Source organism: Tamandua tetradactyla, chromosome 14, assembly GCF_023851605.1.
Source record: "Tamandua tetradactyla isolate mTamTet1 chromosome 14, mTamTet1.pri, whole genome shotgun sequence".
Taxonomy (NCBI): Eukaryota; Metazoa; Chordata; class Mammalia; order Pilosa; family Myrmecophagidae; genus Tamandua; species Tamandua tetradactyla.
The window spans coordinates 66,237,262-66,256,978 of NC_135340.1; the positions used below are offsets into that span (position 1 = coordinate 66,237,262).

A 19,717-nucleotide genomic window follows, 5' to 3' on the forward strand; every position below is an offset into this window, starting at 1 on the left:
CAAGTCCAAAGCACTTGGCTAGCATGTCTGGGTGCTGTTTCATAGTACCGCTTACTTGAGGACCAAGTCCTTTACTACTGAATACTGAAAACTATCCAATACAATTTGTGTGTGTGTGTGTGTATATATATATATTGCTATTGATAGATGACTAACAAAATGGGCTTAGTGACACCACCAGACATGAGAATACAAGTGTGTTTATTAATCATTTAACTGTTGGTAACATTCTACTCCACTTAAAGTAGGTAAAGAGAAAACATGAAGGAAGTGGCCTGCACAGAGTGGTGATACATAATGAGAATGCTGGGAAGAACCTAGAGAAGCCATAAAAGAAACCAGACTAAATCAAGTAGCAATCTGTAAGAACCCATCTTAGAAAGAAAGAAATGCCTGAGGTCAATTTTAGTCATATTACGATTCAGGCCTCTCAAAGCTACAAGACCATCCATAATCCTACACCTAAGTTTTTTACATTAACAAGTACTACAGAGATTTCACATGAGCTTAAGCTTTTCTAATAGTTACTGCTTCACAATTCCTTTAGAAAGTATAAAAGGAAAAAATGATTATGACCATTTTCAATAATAATCTTAAATTTGTTAAATTTCCCATTGGAATATAACAGTGTTTGATATCATACACAAAATTAAAACGCAATGAGCCTTGATTTCCAATACAAATTTAGGAAAAGATAGAAAAAAATTAATAATGTCAATTTGTGATTTTTTCAGAAATTAAAAAAACAATTTTCTCACAGGTTAAATTTTGGTCTGACTTAAGAAATAATTACTGCATCAAATAACAGACACTGTGCTTTAGAAGTTGCTGTTATATGTCAAGGCAAAATACATACTTTCACTGATAGAAAATTTATCATAAGAAATAATAAGATAAAATATTCGACAGTCAATAACTTTAAATGAAATTTAATTAGAAGTTTTGGTGATTATGAGTAAGAGGAAAACCAAAACGTACAGAGACATGTCAGAGGAACTAAGTTCAGAAAGTAAGATTAAGAGAGCAGTGAATGTATGTGGAGACTTTACTATAAGAGATGAAAAAAAGATACTGGGAAGAAAAAAATAGGTGCACCAATAAGCATTTATTTTTATTTGCCTGTCAATGGCAGGCTATTCTTTGTAGTATATCTCTACTCTTCTTAGCTTTCTATCTATATACTGCCTACTTAACTTTTCCCCTGAAAACCGCTTCTAGAACCATTACCTACAACACCAGTCATTCTTCATCTCCAATGTCTAACTAATAGTCAAAGGGAAAAGGGGATTTAACAAAGCTTTAGAAAATTGAGGTGGTTTAGATCTCTCCAGGCAATGGAAAGGGTTGTCATTAAATGACTGGGCATCATTTTACTATAATTTATAACTAAAATGTAAAAAAACATTTAGTTACCATTTCTTAAACCTATCTAAATGGCATATATTGTTTAAAATGGTAATATCAAATTTCAACAATGTGTTTAGTTTGGCATCATCAAACATTGCATCTAGGAACGTAAATGAGTACAGCCTTTCTGAACAGTACTTTAGCAATATTTACTAAGAACTAAGGATCTTCATGTCCTTTGACTTAGTAATTCCACTGCTATATAATTAACAGGAGGAAATAACCAGATTTATAGACAAATATTTATACAGGCAGGTTACAGGGTAATTCATTACAGGGATAATTCAAATAAGAAAACAACAGCAAATCCTAAAAATGTTTCAGGAATAAAGGACTGGGTAGATGAAACAGAGTTTAGGCACATGACAGAATATTAGGGGAACTGTTTAAATTACGTTTTTAAAGAATATTTAGTAAGGGGAAGAGTAAGTGCCAGGACAATAATGACAGTCCATCAAGCCTGATCCTATCATGTTCATGCATATTTTATGGGGCTGAGTCAAGGATGCTGGATTCAAAAGAAACGTAAGTCTAATGAAAATAGGATTGGATTGGGATTCTAATTCCAACCATACTAATAAATAGCCCTATATTCTGTACAGTTCACTTTAAAGTTACAATTTCTTTTTTTTTTAACCTACAAATAAGAAAATTGCTATAAATCCTTTTGTCTCAAATCAAGGTATACAGCAGTGTGCTGGAAGTATGCAAATCCACCGGATTAATACAACAGGTCTTTCCAAAATATATGTTTTACTTGCTGGCAAATAATTTAGGACAAAATGCTTATATGTTAAAAGACACAATAACAATCAGTACAAAATTTATATAAGTTTTAAAGACATGTTATCAAAAAAATAAAGTGAGCCTCTTTTCTCACTACAGACATATCACATTTACTCCCTAGGCTTACTATATACTACCTTCAGGGGGTAAAATCTGAGAAACCCTGAGGTAGATGAGCAAAATTCACAAAATAGAGTTAAAGGACTCACAGAAAAATGGGAAGAGGGTACTATGTGCCTAGGAAGGAAGATCTTAGGCCAGTAAGAGGTATGCATGTAATGATTTATACAGTGCTTAGACACAAATATGAATACACCCACCACTTCCAAACCAAATAAAAGTCATGCAAAGGTTCAAACAAGGAGTGCAATACCTTGATGAAGCAACTGTACTCGGTATAAAGGAGGTAGTGATGTCAAAAGGCAGGTGTGCAAGCGCATAGCTAACAAATATCTCAAACCACATTCATCTAATGTGTCCCTTCCTGTGATTTAAAGCAGAATGTATATTTAAGGAAAAAGGAATACAAAAGGCCACAAACCAACACAAAGTTAGAAAATAAATATTAAATTTAGTAATAGTACTTTATCATAAAATATATAAAATATGTTTTAGTATATTCCTTCATGAGCACTTTAATATCTTTACAAAAAATGTGAATTACGGGCGGGCCGCGGTGGCTCAGCGGGCAAAGTGCTTGCCTGCTATGCCGGAGGACCTCGGTTCGATTCCCGGCCCCAGCCCATGTAACAAAAACGGAGAAACAGAATACAATAAAACAAGAAAATGTTTAAAAGATGTTTCCCTTTCTTCCTTCCTTCCTTCCTTCTCTCTGTCTTTCCTTTAAAAAAAAAAAAAAAAAAAAAAATGTGAATTACCAAACTCCTAAATGAAAAATGATTGGGCAAAATATAATGAATTGTCATTATAGATAGCAATAACACTTATTTATTCACTCAGAATAAATGAAAAGAAAAGCAAGCTTAAGTGCTAATAAAAAATAAATGAAAGTAAGTTAGGTACATTAAAAAAAATGCTTTCTATATGAATTCACATGAGATTGAAAGACAGGAATTATGTAAATAAAGTTAAATTATTTGTTAAACAATTGAATAGGTAACATTTTCTAGGCTGGTTAGCTCAAATGAAATAAAAATTTGATATTTGATTTCCCCCGCCTTGTAGATTAAGGCTGAATTTTAAATTTAACTCTACAAATTTACCTTTAGTCAAAGGCTGAACAGAGGTATGAAAGCACGGTAAGTATAATAAAAACTATAGGTACTGCTAGATAAAAACAATGCAAAATCATTAATGGCACCTAGCTCAGTAACTGCCACATAGGAAGTACTCAGAGTGTTGAATCGAATAATATTTTCTAAAAGAAAATAATAAGTTTTTAATTGCAAAGTTCAAGTTCTAATCTGCTTTTTGTCAGCTATATCTGTTCATCCATTCAACCAATTAAGCACCTACTACATGTGAGGCATGCTTTAGGTACTGGGGATATGGCAGTAAAAAAGGCAAAGTCCCTATTCTTCTAGAGCTTATGTTTTAGGAGGTGGAGACAAACAATAAACAAGAATAAACATATAACATGTCTAGTGGAAATTAATTAATGTATGTTTAAAGAAAATGGAATACAAAAGTCCTTTTGGCTATGGAGAGAAATAGACTATGGAGAGAAATAAAGCAGCATTGGGAGATGGAGAGTCCTGGTGTTAGAAGGTTCTATTTTATATTTTATATAGGGTGGCCAGGGAAGAATTCCCTGATAAGGTTACATTTCAGCAGAAATCTGAGGTGGGAAGGTAATGAGCCATGCATAAATCTAGAAGCAAAGCATTCTGTACAGAGTAAACAGTAAGCACAAAGTAAAGTCTGAGAAACACTGAGCTGGATGAGAAAAACTCACAAAATGGAGCTAATGGAAGACCCTGAGACATAGAAGCGTGATTAGGCATTTGTGGGGCAATATATGGAGGCTAGTGTAGTAGTGTGGAAGCGAATGCAGATCATGTAGGGCCTTCTAAGGATTTTGGCTTTTATTATAATGAGATGGGAAGTCACCAGTGTATGCTGAGCAGCAGAGAGATGATGTGATTTTGTTCCAAAAGAATCATTGGCTACTATGAGAAGAACAGACTGAGGTAACAAGAATAGAAGCAGTTTGGGGACTGTGGTAATACACTAGGTGGGAGGTAACAGTGACTTGGATGAGCAGTAACAGTAGAGGTGATGAAAAATGACTGGAGTCTGGATATAGCAGAACTGATAGGATGTGCCAATGGCCTGGATATGGAATACAAGAGAAGGCAAAGTCAAGAACGCCTCCAAGTTGTCTTACCTGAATGTGTGAAGAAACCATTTACTGAGAATTCATGTACTGTGATGTGCAACTCATTTAATCTCTGAGCTTAAATTTCCCACCTGTGAAATGGAGACATTCATTCCTGCTAAAAATAGCTTATCCTGGTCACAGCAGACATTCTTAAAGTAGATAAGGCAGGAATGAATCTACTTTATGAATGTCCACTGTGACCAGGATAAGCTATTTTTATAATGCCATGTCAATTATATGATTTTGTATCAGAAAATCTAACTATTTTTCATGGATTTTGGAATACCTACCTAACATATAAATAGACAGACTGTCTATAGATAGTCTATAGACAGACAGATGGTCTGAGATTGACAGACTTTGATAAAGTATACAATATAGGTTTAAGGCTATCCTGGGGGAGAATACTGCTCTAATGCAAATAACCTCAAAAAGATTAAGTAGTTTTTTAAATTAACATGGTTAGAAAATAGGTCATAAGCAAAACCCTCTAATATCTCTAATTATTTTAAGGTACAGAAGAAAAAGTTTTGGAAATATATTAAAAGGGAATATACCTATATGCAGATATATATATTCTATGTGGCTCTGAGGAACAATCTTTTTCCCCCAAATCTGGAAAGCCTATGTAAAAGTAAAAGAGTACAGATTTGGAGGCAAGAGATTTTTACACAAATGAATACCAGTTCTCCACTTTATAAATATGTGATTTTACATGAGCCACTTAATCTCCCTAACATTCAGTGTCTTTATCTAGAAAATTAGATATAATAATACCTACCTACTATAAGATTACTGTGATAATTAAACATGATAAAGTGCATAAAGTTCTTGGCACAGAGCAATTATTCATTCTTACACAACATTAACTGAATGAATGAATGAGCAATAATTTTTGGTTTCCTTTCCTAATTCCATTCTTTAAAATTGACATCATAACCTTCAACTATATACATAAAAGAGAATGGAATTTAGTTACAGGAGGCAGAATGAATTAGGCAAGATACAGAATGTGTGAAAACATCTTTCTCAAGAGACTTTTTGGAGATAATTAGGCATTGGTGAAAAATTATTTATACCTGGAAATGGGGAGATATAAAAATTGAGTCTATGAGGTCCCTATAAGCTATATATGTTTCTATACTAAAATTAACAAACCAGCCATCATTATTACTAGAAGTAAAAAATACCAAACACATAGGAATCAATTTGTTTGAAAAACCATGAGACCATGCGTCCAAAATCACACTAAGGTTTCAGCATAAAAACTCAAGTGAAAATGCACGTGGATATCACAAATCCCATGAAATCAAATCACACATCATAGCTACCCCAAAGGTCTTTTCTTTTGCAATGAAAAATATTATACAATAGTCGCTGTCTATTAGGAAGATCTTTCCCCCTAAGGTTTGAGAGAAAAACTTCAATTCATTACTTACATCTTTATATGGATAATACAAATATTTCTATTAATGATAATTTTATAAATTTTTAGTGAGACTATTTACCTGAGTAACACTTCTCTCTGTTTTCATCAAGTTCGGTACTGGTGGTAGCCACTGTATCAGCCAAAGCTACAAGGAACATCTGCTCCAAACGGGTAAGGCCTGGTAGACTTGAGTGCATAAGATGACTTGAGAGTACCCTAGCATGTTCTTGACCAAAATAAGCTGGTCCATATTGAGAAAGATTTATTACTTTTGATTTGCTTTCTCTCTTTTCTGGTTCTAAATCAATATCATCTGTTGTTATATCCTGAATTTGGAACAGCTCTGAATACTGATCTTCTGATTGACTTTTAGTAGGATCGCCATAGCTCTGTGGTATTTTTGTACTTTCTTCTGAAGTTCTGTAGGTTGTATCTTGATCTGCAGCAAGCAAGGCATATAGTGGTAGTGGAGGAATAGAATCTATCTCAGTATAATCTCGAGTACCATCTTTTCCTATGGTGACCGTATCCTTTGCTGTACTGCCACTTACACTAATGGTTCGAGAAAGATGTCGCTTAGTTCCTTCTCCAGCATCAGCATCTCTAACTATCGCAACTTCACCTGCAATGCATTTTACTAAATGAGAGAGAATGGCTTTAGCCCGTCTAACTTTCCCTAAATCCATTAATTCTAACAGTTGAGTTGGATGATATTGTGGGAGAGTGGGGGAAAGCACATGTGCAGCCTCAAACAAGCCACCATCTTGAACTACAGTTGGTGAACAAAAAATATCATCAGCAACAGCTGTTCCTTCAACAATACTTTTTCTTGCCAGCATACTAGATTTAAAGGCAGAATGATCTTGTATTGCTGTCTCTTCTGCATCAGAACTATCAGCCTCAATGTCTCCAAATTTGACAGCATGTTTCCACTGTGCATATACATGCATTTCACAGTCCATTCCCACCACCAGTATTCCATCTCTTACCCAAGAGAGGGAAACGGGCAGTGAAGGTGTTCCATCAACAGAAGACACCAAGTCTATAGCTCTAAGAAGAACCCATCTTGACCTCACTCCTTGCTTGATACTACCACCTAGTGGTAAAGTAATGACAGCTATTCCATCCTTACTATTCGTTTGCTCAGTCACAATTCCTGAAAGCCGCCCATACATGAAGATATTAGCACCAACTCCCACCGTGAGAATGTGGGAGCCATCTTCTTTTGACACCCAGTCCAAATGTACTAAATGCTTGATATTCGGAATAAGGTATCTATCCTTGCTCAAAAGTGCATCCGATTTGCTGTATACAAACAGGTTACTGTCAACACTGACCCTTGAATCAAGTACACTCCCAACCTTAACCAAATCATCAAGATGGATGGTTTGTTCTAAAACCCATTCTGACCCTCCTGTAGATTCACATTCAAATATACAAACATGCATGGAAAATTCTTTAGAAACAAAACCATTGTGATGGATAGGTTGCTTGTACGCCACAGCAAGGCGACCTGTGTATGAACAGCTAACAGCAACTGGTCTTCCCACAATGCTCACTGTACTGCTATTATCTTCTCCTTCATCATTCATCAAGGGCCATTTCCTCCAATGATAGGTTTCTTCCCCATCACTTTTACATTGTGGGTTGGTTTCCATACTACATTTCCAAAAGCGTACTTTATTGTCAGAACAAGTTGTAACCACTAAATACGGAGCAAGGCACACTGGATAAATTGAAGAGGAACTCAGATGGCCTTTAAAAAGATAAAGCAGACAGTAATAATTATGTAACCACAATATAATATACTAATAATCAAATTCTACAATGTGATAATTCAAAGCCACTATGAGCTTCAGGATTACCCTATAGTCCCCCCACCTCACCCCATCCCCGCCTAGTATACTGCTAAACTTTCCTGCACTAAATGGTCTTTGCCAGGCTACCTACAGAAGTCTGGAATAGCCCATCGGTGAAATAAAAATATGTAATAATAATAATCACAATTTATTTTTAGTACTTGAGACATTTAATTAAAATAAAACTCAAAAGCAAAGAAAAATCAGCCCTCAATCACTAAATCCATTATTTGTCATAATTTATATATGCCTTCATCATAATCTGCCTCACTGGATTTTCAATCTTTACCTTTTATCATTTTTTGTCATAGATCCTTAGTTCTTTCAATTTACTACTCAAATGCACCTATCCTGTCCTCAAAAAATCCAAACCTTAGATCTACCTCTACCATGAAAATGTTTTCAGACAGCTGAACAGACCCTTAGATCTTGCCCATTTTACCAGATTTAATTCATTCTCCCTTAGCACTGAACCAGAACTCTCATATTTTTTCCTACCTGCCAAAGACTTAACACCAACCATTTACTGTCAAACTATAAAATGAGAAGTAAGAGAAAATAAGATTTGGGGTCAGAAAGACCTGGATTCAAGTTCCAGTCCATTAATAACCTCATAGTAGTGGGAAGGTCACTTAAACAGCTAAACCTGTTCCATCTAAATATAGGGATCATGACACTTTCCTTGGATTATAATTGTCAAACCAGACATTTGAAACCATTTTATAAAATCTAATACAAAATGTAATTTATCATTATCAGATCCTAAACTTGAGTTTATCCCATACCGTCCAAATTTTCAAAGATTCGAAAACTGGTCTAGATTTGCATGTGCCACAAAAGCCCAGAGTAAACTCTTCTCAGTATAACCTTTCCAACTCTGAATTCAAACCTGTCTTAAAATTCCAATTTTGGTTCCCCAAAAACACTATTCTGGGAAGCCCCAATAAGAACGCAATAAGTGACAGATCATTTTAAATATAGCTGCCAGTTCTGCCCTTAAACAAACTTATTCATCTTATTAGTCAGTGATCATTCCAGGCCAAATTATAATCTTTTTACCTACATCTTTTCCCCAAAGCATCTGCCAATCCCTGGGCAAACATACTTACAGTGAAAGAAGATTAACACAATGTGGACAAAAAGCCCTAACTTTAAAAAAAAAGCTTCACTAATTCACAAACATATTTATTCTTTACAAGTTCACTATCATGGTATTCTTATTTACAGAAAATCAAAGGCAAGAAATGTCACATCAAAATATTTACATAAATATTTACATCAGTGTAGTCAAGTTGATTACATTTATCACAAGCAATTATTTCTACAAAAACATGTTTCTAAACAGATGTACTATTACTAGAAAATAAATCTTTATTTCAATGTCAACATAGTAGATAGTTCAAAAGAACTCATCAATTCAATCCACTAAAGATCACTCAGCTACAATTCAGCTACTTTACCTGCTGAAGGTGTTGCTCTTATTACTTCAACTCCTTCTGGAAGATCGAGGGTTTGACTATATACCAGTCTAGAACTCAGAATAAGTTTACTAGCAGTTTGAAGGTTGGCAATTGATAAAGAGTGTGGCATGGGGCTCACACTAGGAGAGGTTTCTGGAGAAGAGTCTACATTCTTCTGTCCAAGGACTGAAAGCAGACTCTCTGATGAAACACCATCTGTAGCCTTAGCTTTGAAAATAAATTATGAAATGTATTACTATCATCATTATATACAAGACCTAGATATATTACTTTGTTCAAAATATTTGAAATATTTTGGAGACAAGGTCAACTTTGAGACTTGCTTAGTTACCCTGTGTTTTAGTCTGTAAGCTGCCGGAATGCAATATACTAGAAATGGGATGGCTTTTAAAAAGAGAATTAATAAGTTGCAAGTTTACAGTTCTAAAGTTGTGAAAATGTTCAAATTAAGGTATCCAGAGAAAGATACCTTAACTCCAAAGAAAGGGCCGATTGAAGTTTGGGGTCTCTCTCTTTCTAATGGGAGGGCACATGGTAACGTCTGCTAGCTTTCTCTCCTCATACGACTTTCCCCGGAGTGTTTTCCTTTTCCATTTCCAAAGGTCTCAGGCTGGGTGGGCTCTGTTGGCTCTGAGCTTTTTCTAAAATGGTTCCCTCTTAAAGGGCTCCAGTAAGCAATCCCACTTTGACCGGGCAGAGACATCTCCATGGAAACCATCTAATCAAAAGTTACCACCCAGAATTGGATGGATCACATCTCAAGGGAAACAGTCAAAAAGATGCCACCTAGTAACACTGAACAAGGCTTTCCTGGGGCACACAACAGATTCAAACTGGCACATACTGATACACTTTTATTTTTATTTTTACTGTTTTACTTTATTTTAGCATCATCCTCTCCATCACAGGAATACAGTCAGGGGAGAGCCACAACATGTAAGATCTAGGAAAAAAACTTAAGATTATCTAGTCCAGTGTTCTAAACCTTTAAAGAATATCCAAATCTTGGGGTACTTGTTAACATGCAGTTTCCTGAGCTTAACCACAGAGATTCAGTACATTTGAAGGAGATTCCAGAAATCTTTTTTTTTAATTAATTAATTAAACATTTTTTTAATACCAAAAAACACCAAACAAAAGCAAACATTCTTAACTTTTGATCATTCCATTCTACATATATAATCAGTAATTCACAATATCATCACATAGTTGCATATTCATCATCATGATCATTTCTTGGAACATTTGCATCTATACAGAAAAAGAAATAAAAAGAAAACAGAAAAAAATTCATACATACCATACCCCTTACCCCTCTCTTTCATTGATCACTAGCATTTCAATCTAAATTTATTTTAAAATTTGTCCCCCCATTATTCATTTTTATTCCACATGTTTTACTCATCTGTTGATAAGATAGATAAAAGGAGCATCGGACACAAGGTTTTCACAATCACACAGTCACATTGTGAAAGCTGTATCATTATACAATCATCTTCAAGAAACATGACTGCTGGAACACAGCTCTACATTTTCAGGCAGTTCCCTCCAGCCTCTCCATTGCATCTTGACTAACAAGGTGATATCTATTTAATGCGTAAGAATAACCTCCAGGATAACCTCTCGACTCTTTTTGGAATCTCTCAGCCATTGACACATTATTTTGTCTCATTTCACTCTTCCCCCTTTTGGTCGAGAAGGTTTTCTCAATCCCTTGATGCTGAGTCTCAGCTCATTCTAGGGTTTTTCTCAATCCCTTGATGCTGAGTCTCAGCTCATTCCAGGATTTCCATCCCACACTACCAGGAAGGTCCACACCCCTGGAAGTCATGTCCCACGTAGACAGAGGGAGGGTGGTGAGTATGCTTGTTGTGTTGGCTGAAGAGAGAGGCCACATCTGAGCAACAAAAGAGGCTCTCATGGGGGTGACTTTTAGGCCTAATTTTAAGTAAGCTTGACCTATTCTTTGTAGGGTTAAGTTTCATATGAACAAACCCCAGATTGGGGGCTCAGTCTATAGCTTTGGTTGTCTGCACTGCCTGTGAGAATATCAAGAATTCAACTTGGGGAAGCTGAATTTTCCCCCTTTCTCACCATTCCCTGAAGGAGACTTTGCAAATACTTTTTTTATTAGCTGTTCAAATCACTCTGGGAGAAGTCTGTATTCTTAATAAGTAGCCCAGGTGATTCTGAAACAGATGGCTCATGAATCAAACTTTGAAAAATTACCATTTACTGCCTCACTTAACAGACAAAGATATATAAAATTGGAGAATTTAATGATTTTCCTGAGGTCATATAAATTAATCAGTGGCAAAGAAGACCCTAGAACACCAGCCTCTTCACTATCAAATGCTCAAACGAGACAATGATTTTACGAACAGATACAAAAAGTAAAAGTTCCAAATAAATTTAAGAGACTATTAGTTGACTGGCTTTGTAGGGTATACTGACCCTGATCTTCTTAAAAAGAGTTAACAGCTTTCACATTAGGGTAGAATATAAATCTCTGAGCAGACTCAGTTATCTCTGCTCCCATTACACCTGAGAGATATACTGCAGTATATTTATTCATTATATTATGAATTCATCAAGGGCAGGAATGATGCCTTATTATTTTATACATCTCGACGAGCATCAGAATGCTTAGAGATAGTAATTAATCCTTTTTTCCTTCTGGTAAATGCTAAACATGTCAATGTATCTTATAATAGCAAGCCACCAAATAATAAATGTGAAAACATTTTCTGTACTATGAAATCACACTACAAACTTGAAACAGTAATCATAAGACAGAATTCCTAAAAAATCCAGCTCTATCACTAACTATACGCATTTGTTTAAGCTAAGTTCTTTACCATCTCTGACTATTTCTCATCTACAAAATAAAATTGAACTATATAATTTCTCTTTCTGTAAACCAGGAAATTTTCTAGTATATAGCTCATCCTAAGGAAGAAAATAAGAGCAGAAAAACAAAGATTTTCAAGCCAGAAAACCCTGATAAAAAAAATTTTTAAAAACCCTGATTTTGAACCTTGGTTCTGCGACAAACTAAATGTAGGATTTGGTTAGGTCACTTAGCCTTATTTTCCTAGTAAACCAAGGATAATATCTATCTTACATATATAGAGCACCAATTTCAGTGTCTGGCACCTAAAATGTACTTAACACATATTAAGTTTCCTTCTCCATCTCAAGTTAAGCCTATCACTTCATCCTCTGCCACTAATAAATTCAAGTGTTCTTAGCTCTCTCTGGCAATATACACTATGTTAAATCTGCTGTAACTGTCAGAACCAAAGACAGATGTTCCTGTCATAGTTGAAGAGAACCTATTATTTATCTACCCCTACTGTCATCTTACTGTTTGTAATCTACTACTATTGCAAACAGGGTAAGCAAACAGTTCTAGACTAGCTCTGGGTTTCGGAGAACAGCAATGGGTCACAATTCTCATAATCAGTAGGGACAGAGGTATCACATGACTCTTAATCTGTCCTCCCACAAAAAACTGTAGTGCCTCTATGAATGGCTCTTGTCTAACTCTAGAAATCACTAATCTCTGATGGGGTAATAATTCTTTTCCTGAAAAGTTGCTTTTAGATCCTTTTGCTCTTACACCTCTGTTAAACAGTATGACGCCAAGAATTAATTCTAAAGGCTTTAAAAGAATTTTTGGACTCCCGCTGCCTCAAGATCAGGCTCCACTCAGCAAGACAAATACCATATCATTTAGCTTTTCCAATGCCATTTCACAGACCAGTTAAAACTTCTGCTACCTAATCAGTTATGTGAGATGTGAAAATACAAAGGGAACAGTAAAAATACATATAACTAGTTCACAATATTAAAGATGGTTAAATTGTGCAATTATCAGAAATAATAAACTCTTTTTACAAGTCTCCTAAATATTTTATGAACTAACTAGTTTAAAGTAGATTTAGTTTGATCTGGCTATCTATGCAGTTCTTTTTTCTTTTTTTTTTTTTTTTAACACGGACAGGCACCGGGAATCGAACCCAGGTCTCCAGCATGGCAGGTGAGAGCTCTACCACTGAGCCACCGTTGCCCACCCTATGCAGTTCATTTTTACAACTATCTCCCAGAAAGTAAAAGTTTGTTTTTAAAAATATCCATTATCAATTTCTTTCTTCATACCACAGATTATCTAATTTACTAAGAGATGAATGTGAATATGTATAGCAAAAGCATGATTGAGATCTTTATTACTTTGCATTTTTTAAGGTTCTGTTAAAAAACAGTGCATTTATAAGTGTCAGATGTTCAATCAAAATCCACTAAATAGAAAATTTAGTTTTTCTTGGTGATGCTAAAGCCAATGTATAGTGTATCAAATGGCAGTATATATTAATTAACATAACATTACATTATTAATTCCATGGACAAAACTGATTTATAAATCCAGCACCTAAAACAGAGCCATAAAATGAATTCAATAAATATTAATAGAAAAAAATTACTAAAATTTTTTTTCAAAATGTTTAATATGCCTATAGACTGGTTTGTTTTTAGGATTAGCCTGTTTCATTAATGACTTTCTGAACTTCTAATTAAAAATGTGGCATATGAATTTCAATTCAGCAACTCAATTTATAGTTCACTGGGTCTTTATTTTAAAGAATTATTCAACCTAAAGTATATTCAATAAAATGAATTTGACATCATATATGTAAGAAATGGAAATAAAATTACTTACCTAAACACGCTTGTACAGATTTAAGATGAAGGTGCCACATATGGAGAATAGAGTAATTATCACTGTTCTTTTCAATTACTACTAGGAAGAACTTTTCTGAAAAAGGTGGTGGGCGATATCCTATTGTTCAAAGGAAAAAAACACTCTTTAAAAGTTATAAATACTAATTAATATGCATATAAGTTTGGAATAAGAAGGGAAGAATAAACCTTTAGGAGCAGTTTTCTAGAATTTTTGTTAGGTAAATATCAAAGACTATGAGGCTATGTCAAAAAGACTCAAAAGTCAACATGAAGGGATACCTATTGGTGAAAGATTGGACAATATGAACATCAAAGAATAAAGGTGTATACAACTTATTAGCACATTGACATTTAAAGCATCCTGAGTTCATAAAATACAAAAGAGAAAGAAAGGGCACACAAGAAAGAAAGGAAAGAAAGGAACAGAAGGAAGGAATGAAAGGAGAGGAGAAAAGACAAAAAAGAGAGACAGTCTCAATGGTCCTAGAAGTAACTGGCGCACTAATTCCTCATTTTAAAATTGGCAATTTGAAATTTTTTTAAAAAAGGAAAGCATGAAATAAATATTTATCCAGCTTTTCTTGAATGAAAATGGCCTTTTTTAAAAATGCAACTTTGGGGGGAAACTGACAATGGTGGTGGTACAAAAGAGACTCTTTTATAAATTTCATACTTTTTTTGTATGCTGTACAGTGGGGGTTACATTTCATTCTTTTTCTATGTGACTATCCTATTATTGCAGTACCCTTTGTTCAATTTTTAGGGGGGAGGGGGAAGTGCACAGGCCAGGAATCAAACCCAGGTCTCCAACATGGCAGGTGAGAATTCTACCACTGAACTACCCTTGTACTCCCCTAAATTTCATACTTTTTAAATGAAATTATATTATTTGTGGGCATAATTTTTCCTGTTGACAATTATATTTTTCATATACAGAATAAGATCAACAGAGGACATTAAAAACCTCCCCAAAAATGAAATCTATAATGAAAACTCATAGCTTAAATGGCTCGGAGAGGTGGCTCCATTTTTGCAATGAAATATACAAGAGCCTGGAATATCTTGATGTGTCTGAAAGCAAGTAAAGAATAATGCAGTTATGTTAAAAGGACTCAAGACCAATTTGTAAAGGTCTTTACTAATATAGGATAATGTGAGCATAAAAAGGAATAATAATCGCAACATACCAAGCGCATAAAAATCCATATTATATGAGCATGTATGTGTATTATTCTTTAATAAAGGGTTTTTAAAACAAACAAAATCATAAATGATATTTAAAAGAAAGCAAGGTTCATTTCCCAGTGCCTGCCCATGCCAAAAAAAAAAAAAAGAAGAAAAGAAAGCGAATGCCAAGCACAACAACAAATTCATCAGGTAACTACTAAATGCAATTAAGGGCACAAATTCCTTGCTCTGAATTTGACAATTAAAAGGAAAGAATTAAGCACTTATCCTGCCTTTCCTAAAATAACTGCATTTCAGAGTAACCAGATAGCCCTAGGTGATAATGGTAAACTTCTGTTTTACAGATGTATTCCAGCTAATAAGTAAATGAGAACATTTACATCCTAATATTATGGGTTTTTTCCCTTTCCTTTTTTTTTTTTTCCTAAGTGCATGGTCCAGGAATCAAACCCAGGTCTCCTGCATGGAAGGCGAGCATTCTACTTCTGAAACGCCCTAACGTATGTTTTTTTCCAGGGTACATATGAAGCATATAGCATCACCTAGGAAGTTGAACGTAAATATAATCAAGTCTTTAGAGTTACCTTCCATTTAATAGAAAAATGGTGGACAAGAAAAAGTTTAAATAACATCACAATTAAGTAGTCAGAGAAATTCCTATGGAATAAAACAAGTCAGGGGGACAGTGAGGGTGTATAGGGAGACCTCTTCAGATTAAAAGACTCTTAATAGAAAAGAAAACGTGTAGACTTTCTTTGGATATGGATTCAAACAAAGAAAAACAAACAAAATAACAGACATTTTTTGAGAAAACTGAGTAAAATAAATAGGGACCAATAACTTCATGAGTCTGAAGAATTTTTGTTATTTTATCAATATGATAATAAGCATTCATGCAAGAAAATATCATTTTTACTCATGTGAATAGATGTATTCAGCAATGAAATACGATGGCTGGATATGCCTTAACATATTTCAGGAAAAAAAGAAAAGAAAATGGACACTAACATTCATAGCAGAATCATTCACAATTGCAAAAAGATGGAAGCAACCCAAGTGTCCACAATTGAAGAATGGATCAATAAAATGTGGTATATACATACAATACATACATACAATAAAGGAATGAAGTTCTGACACAGGTGACAACATGGATGAATCTTGAACACACTTTGTTGAGTGAAATGTGCCAGACACAAAAGGACAAATATTTTATGTTCTCACTGATATGAAATAATTAGAATAAGCAAACTCATAGAGTCAGAATTTAGAATATGGGTTACCAGGGGATGGGGGTGGGGATAGGGAAAGAGAAGTTGAGGCTTGAAAAGTACAGGGTTCCTATTCAGAATGATGGAAGTGCTTTGAGGATGTATGGTGGCAATGGTGGCACAGCTCTTTGAACCTGATTAACAACAACAAAATATGTATCTGAATGTGATTAGAGAGGGAAAGGTTAGATTGCATATATGGTAACAGAATAAACACTTGTTTAGAAATCTAAGGAAGTACTTTACACAAGCAGTAAACCCTAAGTTAAGTCACAGAACTGGGTTAATATCACAATTATAAAAATGTACTGTCATCAACTGTAACAAATATTCCACATACCAATGCAGGGTGCTACTAATATGGTGATATGGTATATAGGAATCCTGTGTTTAATGCATGATTATTTTGTAAACCTACAACATCTCTAATAAAGAAAAGAAAAAAGAAAATAGGGTAGGTAAAACAGTGGTGACTAAATCTTTAATCTAAGTTATAGGCATATGGGGATACATCTAATTATTCACTCATATTTATATTTGACATTTTTCTTAATAAAATATTAAGTTTTATTTAAAATAGAAAGTACAAAATAAGGCAGGGACAGGTAAGAAAATAAACATACCTATTAGGCCCTTTAAGAAAATAAGTATAAAAATAGGAAGAGTATCACATAGAAATTTCACACAAAAACTAAAGGAAAACCAAGAAAGACATTTAAAAAAGCTTTTGGCCAGATTTAGCAGTGATACACAGAAATATTAAAGGAGGGAAATAAATTATTTTTAAATCAATTTAAATGTTTTAATATTAATAATATAAAATTATAAAATTAATATTTTAATTTAAAATATTATAAAGAAAATATCAACTTTGTAAAAGCATTGTTTTCTAGTAGATTGGCATGTATTTCCATTAGAAATAGTGTATAAAAGCATTGTTTTCTAGTAGATTGGCATGTATTTCCGTTAGAAATAGTGTAAATAAATGGTAGCCTTGTGAGAAAGTATTTTTAAAAGTTTAACCCAGATAAGGGTGAAATGTCATGGATAAGTAAAATTTAAATCTATAAAGCAATATTATTATGCCTTAGTGATAGTGCCACAAAACTGAATATGACAACTAGACTTGTAAAGAAGAAAAGTTCTGATGCTTCAAGAAAAATATAAAAAAGGAAAAAATAACTACTCTGAGGAATGAAAAGATGCTTGTGGGTGGGCCACGGAGTCTCAGCAGGCAGAATTCTTGCCTGCCATGCCAGAGACCTAGGTTCAATTCCCAGTGCCTGCCCATGCAAAAAAAAAAAAAAAAAAAAAAGTTGCTAGCCTCATAAAAAATGGGACCTCATTCTGATTTTCCACTAAAGCAAGAGGAATTATTTGTACTAATTCAGTAGAAATTGTTTCACTAAATGTCTTTACCTATGTCTATTATAAATAACCATAATAAGAAAGCTACATGTATTAGCCTATGTCCATCTAGATACACACAACCTACAAACAAATGAGAAGCAGTATCTGGCAACCCTTTGTATACTAAAAAGTGGTTAGCAAACAAAATTAATTCTCAAGATAGGACATAATTTTTCATTTAAATAGAAAATGATAGATTCTGTTTGTTTGTATGGGGAGGTGAATGGTCCGAGAATCAAACCTGGGTCTCCTGGATAGTAGGCAAGAATTCTACCACTGAACTACCCTTGTACTGTCCATGATAGGTTTTTAAATTACCAAGTTATACCTTTTAAATGTATAGCTTAAATATCATATGATTTAGTTTGAAGTCTTATGAAAATAATTGCTTTCTTTCACAGAAAGGAAAAAGAAAGATTACACTTCAGAGGGGAAAACAGTGTAACATGACCTCTAATTTACAGCATATCTGAGGTTGCTAGTGTACCACACAACAGAAGAACATATCTTAGGCCCTCTATTCATCAACAGTCTATAGCAATTTACTGGAAACTTTTTAAAACCTATGCTAAAATCACTTGGCTCCCTTGAGATACCACAGGAAATTTACTACCAAAACAATTTAGTTATAAGAGATGAATAATTAAACTTACTTTTTAAAACAATTAAACTAGGTTTCATGTATAACATTTCTTGCCAAAAGTATATGCTGCTATGTTACCAGTGAAACTATCTTTCAGATGAAATTTTCACCCAAATGCCTTCTTTTTCTACAAACAAGCAATTTTGACAGAAATAATTAGTGTATTTGCTATAAATTATTAAAGTGATGACATGATAAAAAGATTCATATTCAATGAAAGTTTAACTATCTTTTTAAGGACTAGGGCAAGCAAACTCACACTATTGTTTAAAAGTACCTTGTGATGGCTGAAAAAATACTTCTTTTTCCTGTTTCTCCATATCTTTCTTATGTGGTTTATATCCTATAATGAAATCTTCTTGAAACACATGAAGCAACTGTGTACTTGAGCCACACTACAAATATTAAAAAAAAAAAAAAAAGAATTTTTACTTTTGAAATTCCCGATTTCTGCCAACCACTTCTCCAGAACACTAATGTAGGAGAAATAAATCTTTCTCTAGCAATTTCTATTAGTTATCTTTGACTAATTCAAGAGGAAAAAGGAATTTAAAAAAAAAGCTAAAATTATCCAGGGGAAAGAAAAATTACTCTCAAAGATCCAATAGCCAATAGCAACATTGAGGAGATCTAGTAAAAACAAACCAACAGTATTATTTCTCAAAACAAAATGCCTACAAAACAAAGTAACAAAAAAACATAGTTAAGAGACCTGTACCACTGTGAGCCCAAAAGCAGCAAGCACTGTGGCTCAGGAGAGCTATGCCAAAAGAGTTAACTACGTAAAGCACACTTGTGCAGGACCCCTTCAGTTTTTCCAATTCCAAAAGCAAGGAAGGAATGGAGGGAGAGAAGAAAGGAGAACAAAAAACAAGAAGATCATATATCTACTATGATCACACTTTTGGACCACATAAAGAAGAGTAAACACAACTACAAATGGCTACTTAGAACCATGGGTTGAAATGAAATTCAAAGAAAAGTTAGATCCAAACAAAAGCTTACTATGGAAGTATATAAAAACAATTAGATGGCTACCCCAGAGATTTTAGAAAGAGAAGCAGCTAGATTATCTAGACACCACAAATAAGTCAGCTATAATATACGGAATAAAGGGAAATTACAATGGAAATAAAAGAACTGTAATGTTACCTTGTCT

General features: G+C 34.1%; 1 protein-coding gene across 3 annotated transcripts in view; it reads right to left on the bottom strand.

The window, feature by feature from the left end:
- DMXL2 (Dmx like 2) overlaps positions 1-19,717 on the bottom strand; it is a 208,440-nt gene that overhangs the window by 61,842 nt on the left and 126,881 nt on the right. For all 3 annotated transcript variants that reach the window (XM_077127894.1, XM_077127893.1, XM_077127895.1), the window contains exons 15-19: positions 18,836-18,953; positions 14,024-14,143; positions 9,283-9,510; positions 6,043-7,719; positions 2,567-2,677 (exon numbers count right to left, since the gene is read on the bottom strand). In XM_077127894.1, coding sequence (XP_076984009.1) covers positions 2,567-2,677; positions 6,043-7,719; positions 9,283-9,510; positions 14,024-14,143; positions 18,836-18,953 — 2,254 coding nt within the window. The remainder of the gene's footprint in view (positions 1-2,566; positions 2,678-6,042; positions 7,720-9,282; positions 9,511-14,023; positions 14,144-18,835; positions 18,954-19,717) is intronic.